This window comes from Jaculus jaculus, chromosome 7, assembly GCF_020740685.1.
Source record: "Jaculus jaculus isolate mJacJac1 chromosome 7, mJacJac1.mat.Y.cur, whole genome shotgun sequence".
NCBI classification, from domain to species: Eukaryota; Metazoa; Chordata; class Mammalia; order Rodentia; family Dipodidae; genus Jaculus; species Jaculus jaculus.
Genome location: NC_059108.1, coordinates 98,749,198 through 98,764,774, shown reverse-complemented (window position 1 = coordinate 98,764,774; position 15,577 = coordinate 98,749,198). Strand labels below are relative to the sequence as shown.

At 39.3% G+C, this 15,577-nt stretch overlaps 1 protein-coding gene across 2 annotated transcripts in view; it reads left to right on the top strand.

Annotated features, from left to right (window-relative positions):
* Window positions 1-15,067, top strand: part of Mis18bp1 (MIS18 binding protein 1) — a 60,989-nt gene extending 45,922 nt beyond the window's left edge. The window contains exons 12-18 of one of the 2 annotated variants that reach the window (XR_006638169.1): window positions 2,408-2,580; window positions 3,294-3,451; window positions 6,369-6,514; window positions 8,050-8,149; window positions 8,470-8,530; window positions 13,899-13,953; window positions 14,122-14,197. Coding sequence is in view for 1 of the 2 variants with exons in the window: in XM_045155238.1 (XP_045011173.1) it covers window positions 2,408-2,580; window positions 3,294-3,451; window positions 6,369-6,514; window positions 8,050-8,149; window positions 13,899-13,953; window positions 14,122-14,219 (730 nt within the window). In the remaining variant the exon portion in view is untranslated. Of the gene's footprint in view, window positions 1-2,407; window positions 2,581-3,293; window positions 3,452-6,368; window positions 6,515-8,049; window positions 8,150-8,469; window positions 8,531-13,898; window positions 13,954-14,121 lie in introns of both variants that reach the window. The other variant, XM_045155238.1, reaches the window with a different exon arrangement.
* The last annotated feature ends 510 nt before the right edge of the window (window positions 15,068-15,577 follow it).

Sequence of the window (15,577 nt, the reverse complement as noted above, 5' to 3'; positions counted from 1 at the left end):
GAGAGAAAGAGGTGGATAGAGAGAGAGAGTGAGATAGGGAGAGAGAGAATGGGCACACCAGGGCCTCCAGCCACTGCATACAAACTCCAGATGCATGCGCCACGTTGTGCATCTGGCTTATATGGGTCCTGGGGAATCAAGCCTCAAACCGGGATCCTTAGTCTTCATAGGCAAGTGCTTAACCACTAAGCCATCTCTCCAGCCCTCCATAGCCTATTTCTTTTTTTTTTTTTTTTTTTTGCTTTTTAAAAGTATTTTATTTATTTATTAGAGACGGAGGCAGATAGAGACAAAGAGAGAGAGAGGGAGGGAGAGAATGGGTGTGCCAGAGCCTCCAGCCACTGAACAAACTCCAGACACATGCACCACCTTGTGCATCTGCATAGCCTATTTCTTGATTGAGTTGTTTGATTTCTTTCTTCTTTTTTTGATTTTTCAAGGTAGGGTCTTACTGTGGTCCAGGCTGACCTAGAATTAACTATGTAGTCTCAGGTGGCCTCAAACTCATGGTGATCCTTCTACCTGTGCCTCCCAAGTGCTGGGATTAATGGCATGCACCAACACATCTGGCTGGGTTGTTTGATTTCTTATTGTTCTGTTCTTTGAGTTCTTTCTATATTCTAGATATTAATCCTCTGTCAGATGTGTAGCTGGCAAAGATTTTCTCCCATTTTGTAGGTTGTCTGTTTGCTATATTCCCAATGTCCTTTGCTGTACAAAAGCTTTGTAATTTCATGAGATCCCAGTAGTTGATTAGTGCTTTTATTTTCTGAGAAATTGGGGTGATATTCAGAAAGTCATTACCTATGCCAGTATGTTGAAAGGTGTCCCCTACCTTTTCCTTTAGCAATTTCAGAGTTTCAGGTCTGATATTAAGGTCCCTGATCCACTTGGATTTGATTCTTGTGCATGGAGAAAGACAAGGATCTATTTTTATCTTTTTACATATAGATATCTAGTTTTCCCAGCACCACTTGTTGAAGAGGCTGTCTTTTCTCCAAAGAATATTTTTGGCATTTTTGTCAAAAATAAGATGGCTGTAGCTGCCTTGGTTGACATTCGGGTCTTTTATTATGTTCTATTAATCTACATGTCTGTCTTTGTGCCAATACCATGCTGTTTTTGTTACTGTGGCTCTCTAATATATCATAAAATGGGGTATGGTGATTAAGGTCTCACTGTAGCCCAGGCTGACCTGGAATTCATTGTGTAGTCTCCAGTGGCCTTGAGCTCACAGTAATCCTCTTACCTCTGCCTCCCAAGTGCTGGGATTAAAGGTGTGTGCTACCAGTTTTGAGAAGTCTGTAATGGAGGGGAAAGAACACAGGAGTAGCTAGCATCACATCAGCAGGGAGGAAGCAGATCAAATCACATAAGTGGCCTGGCTCTAACACCTCAAGGCCCATCCTTTTGATCTTTCAGCCTCATGCTACCCATTTGCTTCATTTTTATTATGTGTAGTAACAGTATTAACACATTAATTGTGGGCTGGAGAGATGGCTTAGTAGTTAAGTGCTTGCCTGTGAAGCCTAAGGACCCCAGCTCAAGACTTGATTCCCCAGGTCCTGCATAAGCCAGATGCACAAGGTGGCATATGCATCTGGAGTTCGTTTTCAGTGGCTAGAGGACCTGGTGTGCCCATTTTCTCTCTATCTCTCTGCCTCTTTCTGTCTGTCGCTCTCTAATAAATAAAAATATTTAAAAAAAAAACATTAATTGTAAGGCTGGAGAGATGGCTTAGCAGTTAAAGGCGCTTGTCACCAAAGCCAAAGGACTCGGGTTCACTTCCCTAGTACCCATGTAAAGTTAGATGCACAGGGTGGTACATGCGTCCTTAGTTCATTTGCAGTTGCTAGGAGGCCCTGGCATACCCATTCTCTCTCTAATAAACAAATTAAAATACTAATTGTATGTATTAATGGATTTCACTGTGATGTTTCCATGTATGTATGTATGTATGTATCATGGCAGCGATCACGTCCATCTACACTCCTCATTTCTCATTGTCTCTAGCAATAACACTTTGTTAAAATAGGAATTACCTTCTGGCATCAGTAAGGCTTGAAGAACAGTATATAGAAATTTATTTATGCCAGAGTTCCCCCCAAAAATCAAATCATTGAGTTAATATAATAGTTGGACTTAGGGGACAAAATGGTTAGAAAATGAGGAAATTTTTCGGATTTAATGAAATTCAACAAAGTATTTGGAAGGCATCTGTACATCTTCATATTGTAAGAAGGTTACAAAAAATAGGGGCTAGTATTTTTTCCAAGTAGTTACCTAGAATGATTTTGGTGAAATTCTTTCAGCCCCAGTAAATCTCATTGACTCAGTTGTATGCTTTGAGGAGCTTATTTTTATTCATTTAAATTTCTTGCTTTTAACTGGTTTTGGTCTCCCATAGCGCTTTTGCATCTTTTCCAAAGCACAAACCTGGTTTCTGGTCAGATATAGCTATGGCAGTAGGCTCTCGGACTGCTAAGGAATGCCAGATGAAATACATGGAAGACCCTCAAGAAAATGGATCCCGAAAACATGTCTCTAAGAAAAAGCAAGCCAATTCCAAAGTCCAGAATGGTAATTCTTATCATTGTTTTCTCAGAGTACACAGTGTGCATTTCAGATTATTATCCATGGATCTTGAGTGTGTTTTCTTCAAATGTTAAAAAGCTAGCAGAACCTTCAAAGGTTAAGTCTACACCAATGTAGCCACTTCCATCACTAGTACTTTAATAGCTATTGCTCATCTCAGCCTCACAAGTAGTAAGACTATAGGCCTGTGCCTACACACCAGGTTCCTGATGCTGCACCCTTTTTGTTTGAGTTGGGCCTAGTAAGCTTTGCTGGGTTCTTTGTCTTTTTTTTTTGTTTGCATTTGTTTTTTGAGGTAGGGTCTCATTCTAGCCCAGGCTGACCTAGAATTCACTATGTAGTCTCAGGGTGGCCTCTAGCTCATGGTGATCCTCCTACCTCTGCTTCTCAAGTGCTAGGGTTAAAGGTGTGCTCCACCAGTCCTGGCGTATTTGTCGTTTTCAACTTCTGTGGTTTGCTTTGTCTTAGGTGCAAAGGTTTTAGATGAGGAACTGCCTCTCATCCCTGGTCTTACTAAGCAAAAATTTGTGGATTAAGTGGCTTTGTAAGCTGTAGGAGCAAACCTATACTTCAGAACATCTGTTCAGTAAGGAATAAAATAACAAAGGCTCTTAGTGTCATAAAGCAAGAATGACCAAATCCTTATCAAAATGTGTTACTGATTTTTAACTTTTTTTATTGTCTTACTGATTCTTAAGATGAGAATCTTGCTGATAAGAAGCAGACTGTTAAGATAACTGCCAAGGTGGGGACTCTTAAAAGGAAACAACAAATGAGGGATTTTCTGGAACAGTTGCCAAAAGATGATCATGATGATTTTTTCAGCGATACACCATTGTGTAATCAAGGAGTAATGGTAATTGTCACATTTTTCATTTTTATGTAATTTTTAATACATGGCTAATATTTAGGTCAAGTGCCTGTAGGATGTATAGGCATAATCAAAATATAGGAAGCGGGGCTGGAGAGATGGCTAAGCGGTTAAGGTGCATGCCTGTGAAGCCTAAAGACTCAGGTTCGATTCTCTAGGTCCCATATAAACCAGATGCTCATAGTGGCACATGTATCTGGAGTTCGTTTGCAGTGGCTAGAAGCCCTGGTGTGTCCATTCTCTCTCTCTCTCACTCTCTCACTGTAATAAATAAAAACAAAATATTTTAAAAATAGAGGCCTGGTGGGATGGTGCACATCTTTGATCCCAGCACTTGGGAGACAGAGATAGGAGGATTTCCATGAGTTCAAGGCCACCCTGAGACTACATAGTGAATTCCTAGTCAGCCTGAGCTAGAGTGAGACCTTACCTCAAAAAAAAAAAAAAAAAAAAAGGAAGCAATTTCCTGGCAAATGCTATCCTCATCAGTGTCAAGAGCGAAGGATAATGTTTGCGAAAGCACATATAAAGTGAATAAATATTTCTATGATTCCAAGAGGACTGGAGAGATTGTTTAGTGGTTAAGGCACTTACCTGGAAGGTCAAAGGACCCAGGTTTGATCTCTAAGTACCCACGTAAAGCCACATACACAAGGTAGTACATGTGTCTGGAGTTTTGTACAGTGGCTAGATGCCCTGGTGCTCCCTTTTTTTTTTTTTTCCCTCTCTCTCTCTTTCTGCTCTCAAATGAATGAATAAACATCTTTACATATATAATGTTACAAAAAGGATAGTACTTGCTTTTTAAAAAAATATTTATTTAAGAAAAAAAATGAGAGAAAGACACAGAGTGAGAATGGGCACAACAGGGCCCCTGGCTACTGCAGACAGACTCCAGACATTTGTGCCACTTTGTGTATCTGGCTTTATGTCATTACTGGAGAATCAAACTCAGGTCCTTGGGCTTTGCAGGAATGTACCTTAACCTCTGAACCATCTCTCCAGCCCACACTCACTTTTTCTTCCACAAAGAATGAACAAAGCAACAGTTAGATAACTGCATCTTGATAGCCCAGGATGCTGTAGCTCAATATATACAGGAGTCAGAATTACTGTCCTAGGGATTAGAAGCCGTTTTGTGTCCCCATCCCTGGGTCTCACAAATATTTCACCATCCCTGCACAAGGGCCTACAACTTCTTAAACCCACTAGTACAGGCAATGCAACAGCACTTGCAGTACTCAGGCCTTGGGCCAAGGTGGTTTGGCTGTAGTACAAGTGACTCTGCATTAAGGGCTGTGCAGTAGAGCTACTGTCACATGTTCATAGAACCAGGGGGAGAACTGTGCTGTACAGCCGCCCACATGTGCTCATAAAGGCCTCAGGGAGGCTGCAAGGCTGATGTTACATGTGGAGAAACTAGAGTTCAACAAAGACTGATGAACATATTTAGCAAAGGTTCGTCATAATAAAGCAACCTATAGGAGCTGGGAATGGAGCTGAGTGATAGTGCTTGCCTCGTGTACAAGGTCCTGAGTTCCATTTCTAGCACCACAAAACCAACATCCAAAAAAAGGCAGCATTTTTATATACCTATGATGAATTGCCTGAAACATATTTTTAAAAGCAGGCCCGTAGATAATATACAAGAAGACCAAAAACCACTGGAATAAATTTAACCAAGGAAATGAAAGTGAACTATGAAACTGATAGAAACACACTGATTAAAAAAAAAAAATCGTAGGGGTTGGAGAGATGGCTCAGCAGTTAAGGTGCTTGCCTGAAAAGTCTTAAGGAGCCAGGGATGATTCCCTAGTATCCATTTAAAGCCATATACACAGGGTGGAACACCTATTCTCTTTCCTTTTTCTATCTCTCTGTGTTTGCCTCTTTCTCTCTCTTAAATAAAATATTTGAAAAAAACTGTCATGTTGGTACCTGTCATAGAGGAGCCACATTCTCTCCAGTGGCTCATTCTCTTTCTGAACACCCTTTCTTTTTCTTAGCCCTCATGCTTAAGCCTATATTGAAATATCTTTAACAAATCTTCAACTCTGGCTCAAAAAACAAATCATGGAGAACATTGCAAAATGAAAAACCACTTCATGTTCATAGATTGGAAGAATATTGCTAAAATGTGCATATTCCCCAAATTGCATTCCTTGTAGAAATTTTTTTAAAATTAGAAAACACGTATTGAACCACCAAAAAACCCAGAATAGCTATTGCATTAAGTCAAAACAAAAACAGAAATAGGAAGCAATAAATTGGGCTATTTTCTGTGGCTATTTTCTACGTAGTGTGAGATTATTTTCTGCCTTTTGGATACGTGGTCTTGCTATAAAGTCAGCCTGGCTTCCATCTCACATCCTCCTGTCTCAGCCTCCTGATGGGGTTATAGTCATACTTGCTGCTTTCACTGTGATGCAACTATATGTACAAAAGCATAATAGTAGTTGTTCCTAATACCAGCAAAGCAGTGAATGAATTGGTAGGTTTGCTTTGTGTTGATTACTCCTGAGGTTAGTATCTTAAAGGCTAAATCCAGCCTGTCACTTGTTTCTGTGCAGTTTCATTAGAACATAGCCGTGTTCGTTTGTTTGCATGCTAGATAGCACAGCTGTCATACTTTAATAACATGCTTGCACAATTGGGAGAGCTGGTATATATTATCTTTCTTGATGCCTTATAGAAAATATTTGCCTACCTCTCCTCTATAGCATTCTAAATAGGTGCAGTTGTCTCCATTTTGCAGAACATAGTTATTCTAACTTAATAGTCTTCTATTGTTTTTAATTATATAAGTTGAAAAATTATAAAGAACAACCTACCTCACTAAAAAAACATTTTTATTAGAAAATTCATCTTTATGAGTACCTAGTAGAAAATATTTGTTTTCCAGTTACCAAGTTTCCAGTACAGTCAAGATGATGATTTTCTGTCAAATATGGACAGAAATCCAGCATCTCCATCATCAGTTATCTTTCCTTTGGCAAAAACCCCTCAATGTCAGCATGTCAGCCCTGGTATGCTAGCCTCTATAAAAAGGTAGGTGTGCATGTAAAAAATTAATTTTTCAGGTATAGTAATTTTTGAACACTTCATGAATTCATGAACTTGGTATAGTAATGAGAAGAGTTATCATTATTTAAAAAATACATGAATGTGGGCTGGAGAGATAGCTTAGCATTTAAGGCATTTGCCTGCAAAGCCTAAGGATCCAGGTTCAGTCCCCCAGGAATCCATGTAAACTAGATGTCCAAGGTGGTACGTGTATCTAGAGTTCATTTGCAATGGCTGGAGGACCTAGTGTGCCCATTCTCTCCCCTCTCTATTTCTCTTTCCCCTTGCAAATAAATAAAATGTTTTTTAAAAAATGAATATTTCCTAAAAGTTGAGTGGATTGTTTTGTGAGATTTAATACTCAGTATTGCAGTGTTTCAGTAGAGGACACATTCTACATGAAGATAAATACAAAATGGATGAATTTCACATGTAAAAAATTAAAATATAAAATCCCAGCATGGTGGCACACATCTTTAATCCCATTACTCCGGAGGCATAGGTAGGTGGATCACTGTGAGTCTGAGGCCAGCCTAGGACTACAGAGTTAGTTTCAGATCATCCTGAGCTAGAATGAGACCCTGCATAGGTGGGGGTGGAGGGAAAGAATGTAAATTGAAGGTTTTTGTCATCAGCATTGATAGCCTTAAAGTGATCAACTGTTAGTCTCTGATAATCTTAAAAGTTTGATTGGGCTAGGTGTCGTGGCACACACCTTTAATCCCAGCATTTGGGATTGGGAGGCATAGTATTACCATGGGTTCAAGGCTACCCTGAGACTACATAGTGAATTCCAGGTCAGTATGGGTCAGAGTGAGACCCTACCTTAAAAAGCCAAAAAAAAAAAAAAACTAAGAAAACCCAGAATTCAAGAAAGTCAATCTATACGTGTATAATTTGTTCTTGTTGTTGTTTAAAGGTAGGCTCTCACTAAGATCTATATATTTGTACAGAACAGTGAGAGAGAGAGAAATTTTGAAATTTTTTGTTCTTATATTTTAGAGGCAGGGTTTCCCTCTAGGTCCTACTGGCCTTGAATTCACAGTGATCCTCCTACTTTAGCCTCCCAAGTGCCAGGATTAAAGGTGTGTACCACCTCATTCAGATTGGCTTGTCTACTTTTTATTTTTTTGTTTTATGTTTGTTTGTTTATTTGAAAGTGACAGACAGAGAAAGAGGCGGAGAGAGAGAGAGGGAGGGAGGGAGGGAGAGAATGGGCAAGCCAGGGCCTCCAGCCACTGTAAACGAACTCCAGATGCATGTGCCCCCTTGTGCCTCTGACTAATGTGGATCCTGGGGAAAGGAGCCTCGAACAGGGGTCCTCAGACTTCACAGGCAAGTGCTTAACCGCTAAGCCTTCTCTCCAGGCCTGGCTTATCTACTTTTATAGGCTCATCATTGTCATCTTTAAAACAGAAAAATCTATTTTTGGAAAATTTAGATTTTTTTTGTCAGTTGCTATTCACATTGGGTAAAACTGATAATTGATGTTGACCTGACATTATTTTGTATTCAAACAGGGATGATTGTGATAAATATGTTTATCATATGCAAAAAGAGGGCAAGAAATATGGCAACAGTAATGGTGGTCTTGTCTGGGGCAACATTAAGAAAAAAAAAGTAAGTAATCCCATTATTTATCTATAAAACAACTATAATACATAAATTGTGGTAGGTACAAGTTGTTTAGAAGTCCCTGTCCTCCAGGTACTTACAGCCTAATCTAATTCCATCATAAGTGGGATAAGTACATTAATACTATAGGATTACAGATACAGTTTATAGACTGAAGCATTTGGCCAAGGTGAAAATGAGTAAAATTTTCCATTGGGAAAATGAGTGGAATATACAAATCAGGACCAGATATTTCAAACAATATAAACACCAGTATCTATTCAATGGCTAGAGAATAATTCAGACAAACTTCTGATTTTCCTAAGATAAGAAGTGGAGCCGGACGTGGTGGCGCACGCCTTTAATCCCAGCACTCGGGAGGCAGAGGTAGGAGGATTGCCATGAGTTCTAGGCTATCCTGAGACTCCATAGCGAATTCCAGGTCAGCCTAGGCTAGAGTAAAACCCTACCTCAACCCCCCCCCAAAAAAAAAAAGTGGTTCATTGGAGGCAGGCCTTAGGAGGGAGTAACCAGATGGGATTATGGTCATGATATATATTTATGGGAAAGTTTTTCATACAGCACTATAAAAGGAAACGTTTCCAGTTCCATGCAGCTTTGAAGCAGTTCCAGATTTTTTTCAAATTTTACTTCTTCATTTTTTTAACACTCAATAAAATATTTAAAATTCAAATATAGAAAACCTTTAAATCAGGGTTGCCTTGTTAGTAAATTATGTCCCTTGAGTAAAGCAAATCTTTTTTATTTATTTATTTGAGAGCGACAGAGAGAGACAGAATGGATGCTCCAGGGCCTCTAGCCACTGCAGAGGAACTCCAGACGTGCGCCCCCTTGTGCTAGGCTTCACAGGAAGTGCTTAACTGCTAAGCCATCTCTCCAGCCCAAAGACGAATCTTTTATCAGAGATGAGAACAGACTCAGCAGTAGAGCACTTGGCTAGCAAGACCATAGCCTTTGAATTCAATCCCCAACACTAAACAAATACCATAGCTGGATTTGGTGGTGCATACTAATAATTCCAGCACTTGGGAGGTAGAAGGAGGAGGAGGATCAGGACTTCCAAGTCATTCTGAGCTACATGAGAACCTCTCCACACCTTCCCCCAAAAGTCCTTGCATTGCATTGCTTCTTAAAAATTTTAATTTCTGAATTTTTAAAGATACATTCATTTATTTATTTAAGAGAGAGAGAGGGAGACAGACAGCCAATGGGCACTGCAGGGCCCTGTCACTGCAAACAAACTCCATATGAATGTGCCACATTGTACATCTGACTTCTCATGGGTATTTGGGAATTGAATACAGGCTGTTAGGCTTTACAAGCAAGTGCTTTTAAACTGCTGAACCATCTCCACAGCCCGGTTTCTGAAAAACTAATAGCCAGATATAATTATTTAGATTTTAGAAAAGGTAATTCGTCTCACATTTTCTCAAAATAGCTAAACTTGAAGAATAATTTGTGCAAATGAGTCAGTGGACTACCTTATCCCTGAAAGTGATTCTTTAGACCATGTTTATCACATCTCATCTTCTCTTTGAAATCATCATACTGCATGCAAACTGGTCAGAGTATAATTCCCCTTAAATACTGGGATTAGATGATATAGTCCTCTTCACAGGCTTCACTTGCACATAATAAATACTAGGTACTTCACTGGGGACCTTGGCTTGAAATTAGTCTGACAATTCAGTTCTTCAGAAGAAATCTGTATTCTATAATTGAAATAGGCAGAGGGGGCTGCAGAGAGGTCTTAGCAGTTAAGGTGCTTGCCTGCAAAGCCCAAGGACCCAGGTTTGATCCTCTGGAGTTTGTTTGCAGTGGCTAGAGGCCCTGGTGCACTCATTCTCTCTCCTCTCCTTCCTTCCCTCCCTCTTTCTCTCAAGTAAAAGAAAAAGGCAGAGGGCTTCTCAGTGACCCTTTACAGCACCTTTTTGAATCCCATATTCCTTAATGAGAATCAAATTTCAGTTTGTTGCAAAGGACCTAGAGTTTACATAGTATGGATACCTTCGAACAGGAGTCCAAAGATTGGATAGGTCCTGTTCTATCAGTAAGGTCCTCTGCTATCATAAAGTACCCTGAGCAAGTGTTGATCAAATTTAAATATGCATAAGAGTCACTTGAGGATCTTGTCAGGCCCTAGACTCTAACCCAGTAGATTTGACAATCTACATTTCTAATGCTTTCGGAGTGACATCCATCCTGCCAATTCATGGATCCCTTGCATAGCACATTCTGTATTTGGTCTCTTCTTTGCAAAATGACATCAATATGGATACATCTGTGAGTTCTTATTCAAAGTGTTTTTTCTTCTTCTTCTTCTTATTATTTTTTTGATCATTTAAGTTAGTTCTGGACTCTTGCTTTTCTTAGTATATTATAGTTGGAGCAATCTACCAGACTATTTGTGATTTAGGCACATCTTTTTACATATCTATATATTTTGCAGTCAAAGTGTTAGCATGGGCAGACTGAAGAATTTGATGTTAAAAAAGCTAATTTCGGGCTGGAGAGATGGCTTAGCGGTTAAGCACTTGCCTGTGAAGCCTAAGGACCCCGGTTCGAGGCTCGGTTTCCCAGGTCCCATGTTAGCCAGATGCACAAGGAGGCGCACGCGTCTGGAGTTTGTTTGCAGAGGCTGGAGGCCCTGGCGTGCCCATTCTCTCTGTCTCCCTCTATCTGTCTTTCTCTCTGTGTCTGTCGCTCTCAAATAAATAAAAATAAAAAAAATTTTTTTTAAAAGCTAATTTCAGCAGGGCGTGGTGGCACACGCCTTTAATCCCAGCACTCAGGAGGCAGAGGTAGGATCTCCATGAGGTAAAGGCCACCTTGAGACTACATAGTGAATTCCAGGTCAGCCTGAGGTAGAGTGAAACCCTACCTCAGAAAACAAAGCAACAGCAACAACAAAAAACTAATTTCAAGCTGGAGAGAGTTTTTCAAGTAAAATTTTAAGTTTACTTGTATAGTATTTGTTTCTGGATTGTTCTTTTTGTATTTTTTGCTCTTTTAGCTATCCCTTCAGAGAGAAAAAAATGATCTGTTTTGTTGCTGTTTTAAGTTTTTTTACACTTTATTAAAGTTCCTAACTTAGCAAAGAGAAATTTTCTCTTTATTTTTTTGACGTATTTTTAATATATTTATCTCATGGCGATCCTCCTACCTCTGCCTCCCAGAGTACTGGGGTTACACCACCACGCCCGGCCTATATTATTATTTTTTAAAATACTTTTATATATTTATTTGTAAGCAGAGACGCACACACAAAGAATGGGTGTGCCAGGGCCTCTAGTCACTACAAACAAACTTCAGGTCCATGCACCACTTTGTGCAACTGGCTTTATGTGAGTACTGGGGAATTGAACTCTGTCTCTCTTCTATCTCTCTGCTTGTAAATAAATAAATAAATAATTTTAATGCTACTTTTAGCTGATATGGTGGTGCATGCCTTCAATCCCAACACTCAGGAGGCAGAGTTAGGAGGATCACCGTGAGTTTGAGGCTACCCTGAGATTACATAGTGAATTCCAGATCATTCTGAGCTAGAGCGAGACCCTACCTCAAAAAGGCAGGGAGGGGGCGGTGGTGGTAATTCTGAGCTTGAGAGATGGCTTGGAGGTTAAGGCACTTGCCTGCAAAGCCTAACAACTTTAGTTCATTTTCCCAGCATCTATGTAAAGCCAGACGCACAAAGTGGCACATGCATCTGCAGTCCATTTGCAGTGGCTAGAGGCCCTGCCATGCTCATTCTCTGTATAGCTGAGCATGGTGGCACCCACATTTAATTCTTGCACTTGCAAGGCCAAGGTAGGAGAATTGCTGTGAGTTCAAGGCTACCCTGAGACTACATAGTAAATTCCAGATTCAGAGTCAGCCTTTGCTAGAGCAAGATCCTATCCTGAAAAAACAAACAAACAAACAAAACACCCACTAATATCAAGGCATCTTTCCTGAAGGTAGGAGAATTGCTGTGAGTTCAAGGCTACCCTGAGACTACATAGTAAATTCCAGATTCAGAGTCAGCCTTTGCTAGAGCAAGATCCTATCCTGAAAAAACAAACAAACAAACAAAACACCCACTAATATCAAGGCATCTTTCCTGATTCTAGCTTGTAACACTAAGCAAACAACTATAACTTTCTCATCTTGTGTTGTGTGACATTAGGAATCATGATAGATACTGAATGGTTTGAGGTCCTTGTGATGTAATACTGTGTTTTTCTTCATCTCACGGGGACATTGGTAAAATATACTATTGCAAGATGGTATTTAAAATATTTTGACAACTTCTGCCAGCCCACAGACTATTTTTACCATCTGGTGTGAATTGATGATATGTTCTTTTTTTTTTTTAGTTGACAACTTCCATGATTATAAACAATATCCCATGATAATTCCCTCCCCCCAACTTTCCGCTTTGAAACTACTCTCCATCATGTCCCCTTCCCCCTCAATCAGTCTCTTTTATTTTGTTGTCATCATCTTTTCCTCCTACTATGATGGTCTTGTGTAGGTAGTGTCAGGCACTGTGAGGTCATGGATATCCAGGCCATTGTGTGTCTGGATGAGCATGTTGTAAGGAGTCGTACCCTTCCTTTGGCTCTTACATTCTTTCTGCCACCTCTTCAGCAATGGAACTTGAGCTGAGCCTTGAAAGGTGTGATAGAGATATTTCAGTGCTGAGCACTCTTCTGTCACTTCTTCTCAGCACCATGGTGCCTTCTGAGTCATCCCAAGGTCACTGCCATCTGAAAAGAGAAGCTTCCCTAACCAAAAGTGAGAGTAGCATTTATATGAGGGTATGAATATTAAGAGAAGTGCTTACTAGCCAGTTTGATGAGCCTTAGCCAGACAACTGCAGATATTACATCCGTAGTGCTCATGACTACCCCTGTTTTCTGTATTGGATATATTCGGCCTCCAGTCCAGTTAGAGAGCAATGGGTTTCCCCCCTAACAGACATGTCACTATTACTCCTGTTGTCTCATTTGGCCTGGCTGACAAAATATAAGGTTTGCAGTGTCTGCTGTTGAATATCTTCACTGGTGGGTGATTTCTCTCTCTCCCATTAAACTGCATGCAGAATGGCTTCTTCCAGCTTTCGGTCAGCTCGTCTACAGGAAGGAGGTTTTTAGCTCATCTCTAGCAGGGTTTCTCAGTGTCCTTGCAGCCCAAGTATGTGGAGTCTTCAGCAATATGTTCTTACCATCTATTCCTAGTGGGAAACCAAGGGCCTTGGTAATGGCCTGTTTTGGGTGCATCAGGGACCTCCCTGACCAACAACTCACTAGAAGGTATCTGGTCCCTGGCATTGAAAATTTTCTAGTAACAATTTATGGCTCCTGGATGTTCTATTGTCCAAGAAAGTAGGTTTCCATATGACTTATTTATATCCTCTTAGATTTTGATTAGCCCTCCCTCCACCTTTCCTTTACTCAAGCTCTTCCCCTGACCTCACTTGGGCCTTTTCACCCCCATTTATCTGTTCTTCTACTTATGTATATATGTTACCACCCTATTCGATGATATGTTCTTAGAGTGATGTTTTCCAGCAGTGGTAAACAACCTTGAGTAAGTGCTTTGTGGGCTTTGTACTAAATTAGACAAGTATAAAAGGGCTAAGCATTGTTACAGGCATATGTTCAAAGTACTCTGGAAATAAAACATACTTGTTTTGTCTAGCTTTGAGGAGGCACCATAGAAGGACCACTTACTAATGTGAACTCTTTTATAGATTGCAACAGATTTCTCAAGTCCAACAACAAGAAGAAAAACCCGATTTAACCAAGGTACTCTATTTCTCTTTTGTGGCTATTTCTATTACATGGTTGTGTAGTATTAAAATCAATTGGTTCTCAAATAGATAAACCTATCATTCAGTTCCTCATTGTTGCTTTCAGTTCCATTAAAATGACCTGGAAATGTATTAATCCTTTTTACCAAACTTGTCTTTACAGATTTAGGTGAAAATTCTGGTATTGGAAAACTTTTCACTGATGCCATGGAATCCTTAGATGAGGAAGAGCAAGATTATTATTTCTCAAGTTCTGACTGAGGGGAACAATAAATCTATGGCTGTACCACCCTGAGCACACCTGATCTCATCTGAAGGAACAATGACAAAATACAATTTACAGGACTTTTCCCATGAAGTGAAGTGTATTTATATCTTCATTGGCAGAATAGACACTTTCTTTGTAATGTGGCTTCATATGGAAATAGAGATTCTTTTTCCAAAAGTATCTCTTAATTGTATTCAAGAAAAATATCCTATAGAATATTCCTCATTGCTTACTGTGCCCATGTAGATACTTGTAAATTTGGTTTTTGTAATATTAAAATTTGTAAAGCTAAGTCTCTTCAAAGCATCCAAGTTTGTTTACTTCATCGCGTCTCAAATAGGTTTTAAAATGTTTTTAAGAAAATGCACTTTCCTAGTGAGGAGAAGTGGTAATGAGAGACTGGAATTGGCAGCTATTGAATTAATGAAATCTTTTAGCATTTTTTACTACCTTTATTACAGGACAGAGTTCATCAGCTGTTTAAGGTATATGTTGTTGGAACTGTGCAACATGTTTGTTCTTCTCCTGACTGTCTTAAAGCTTACCACAAGTTGAAACTTCTGTGTCTAACTTACTATATTTTTATTACTAGGTTAGGCAGATTCTGTTGTAGTCTGAAGCCTTATTATATATACAGAGACAGCTTAGACCCTGTCTTGAGATTTAAAAGACCAAAATAGATAAACAGGAGTTAATGTCATAGTAAATGTCCTTTTCCTTTTAGACTTTTAGATTAGTCTGTCATAGTTTACAGGTTTGAATTCCTTCTAGTTACAGTCATCTGCCCTTATTATTTAGTTAGGTTGTTCAAATAAAATTTTAAGTTTGCTTATGTATTTGTTTCTGGACTGTTCTTTTTGTATATTTTGCTTTTTTAAAATTATCTCATGTGGAAATATATATATATATATATATGTATATATATATATATATATGCATATAAATATAACTGTTTTAAGTTTTTTATAATTATTATTAATAAAAGACTAACTTTCAGTAAAAAGATTTTCTATGTATTATTTGTCTATTTTTAGAAACATACTTATTTATTTGTAAGAGAGACAGAATGTGTATGCCAGGGACACTAGCCACTACAATCTCCAGGTGCATGTACCACTTTGTGCAATTGGCTTTATGTTGGTAATGGGAAACTGAACTCTGGTCACTAGGTTTTGCAGACAAGCACTTTAGCCATCTCTCCAACCCCAAAAGAACATTTTCTTATAGCCATTCGCTAGCCTGGTAGCACAGGTTATAATAGCTACTCAGAAGGCTGAGGCAGGATTCCCAAGTTCAGCCAGCCTGGGGAATTTAGTAAAACTCTGTCTTAAAAATGGAATGGAAGCCGGGT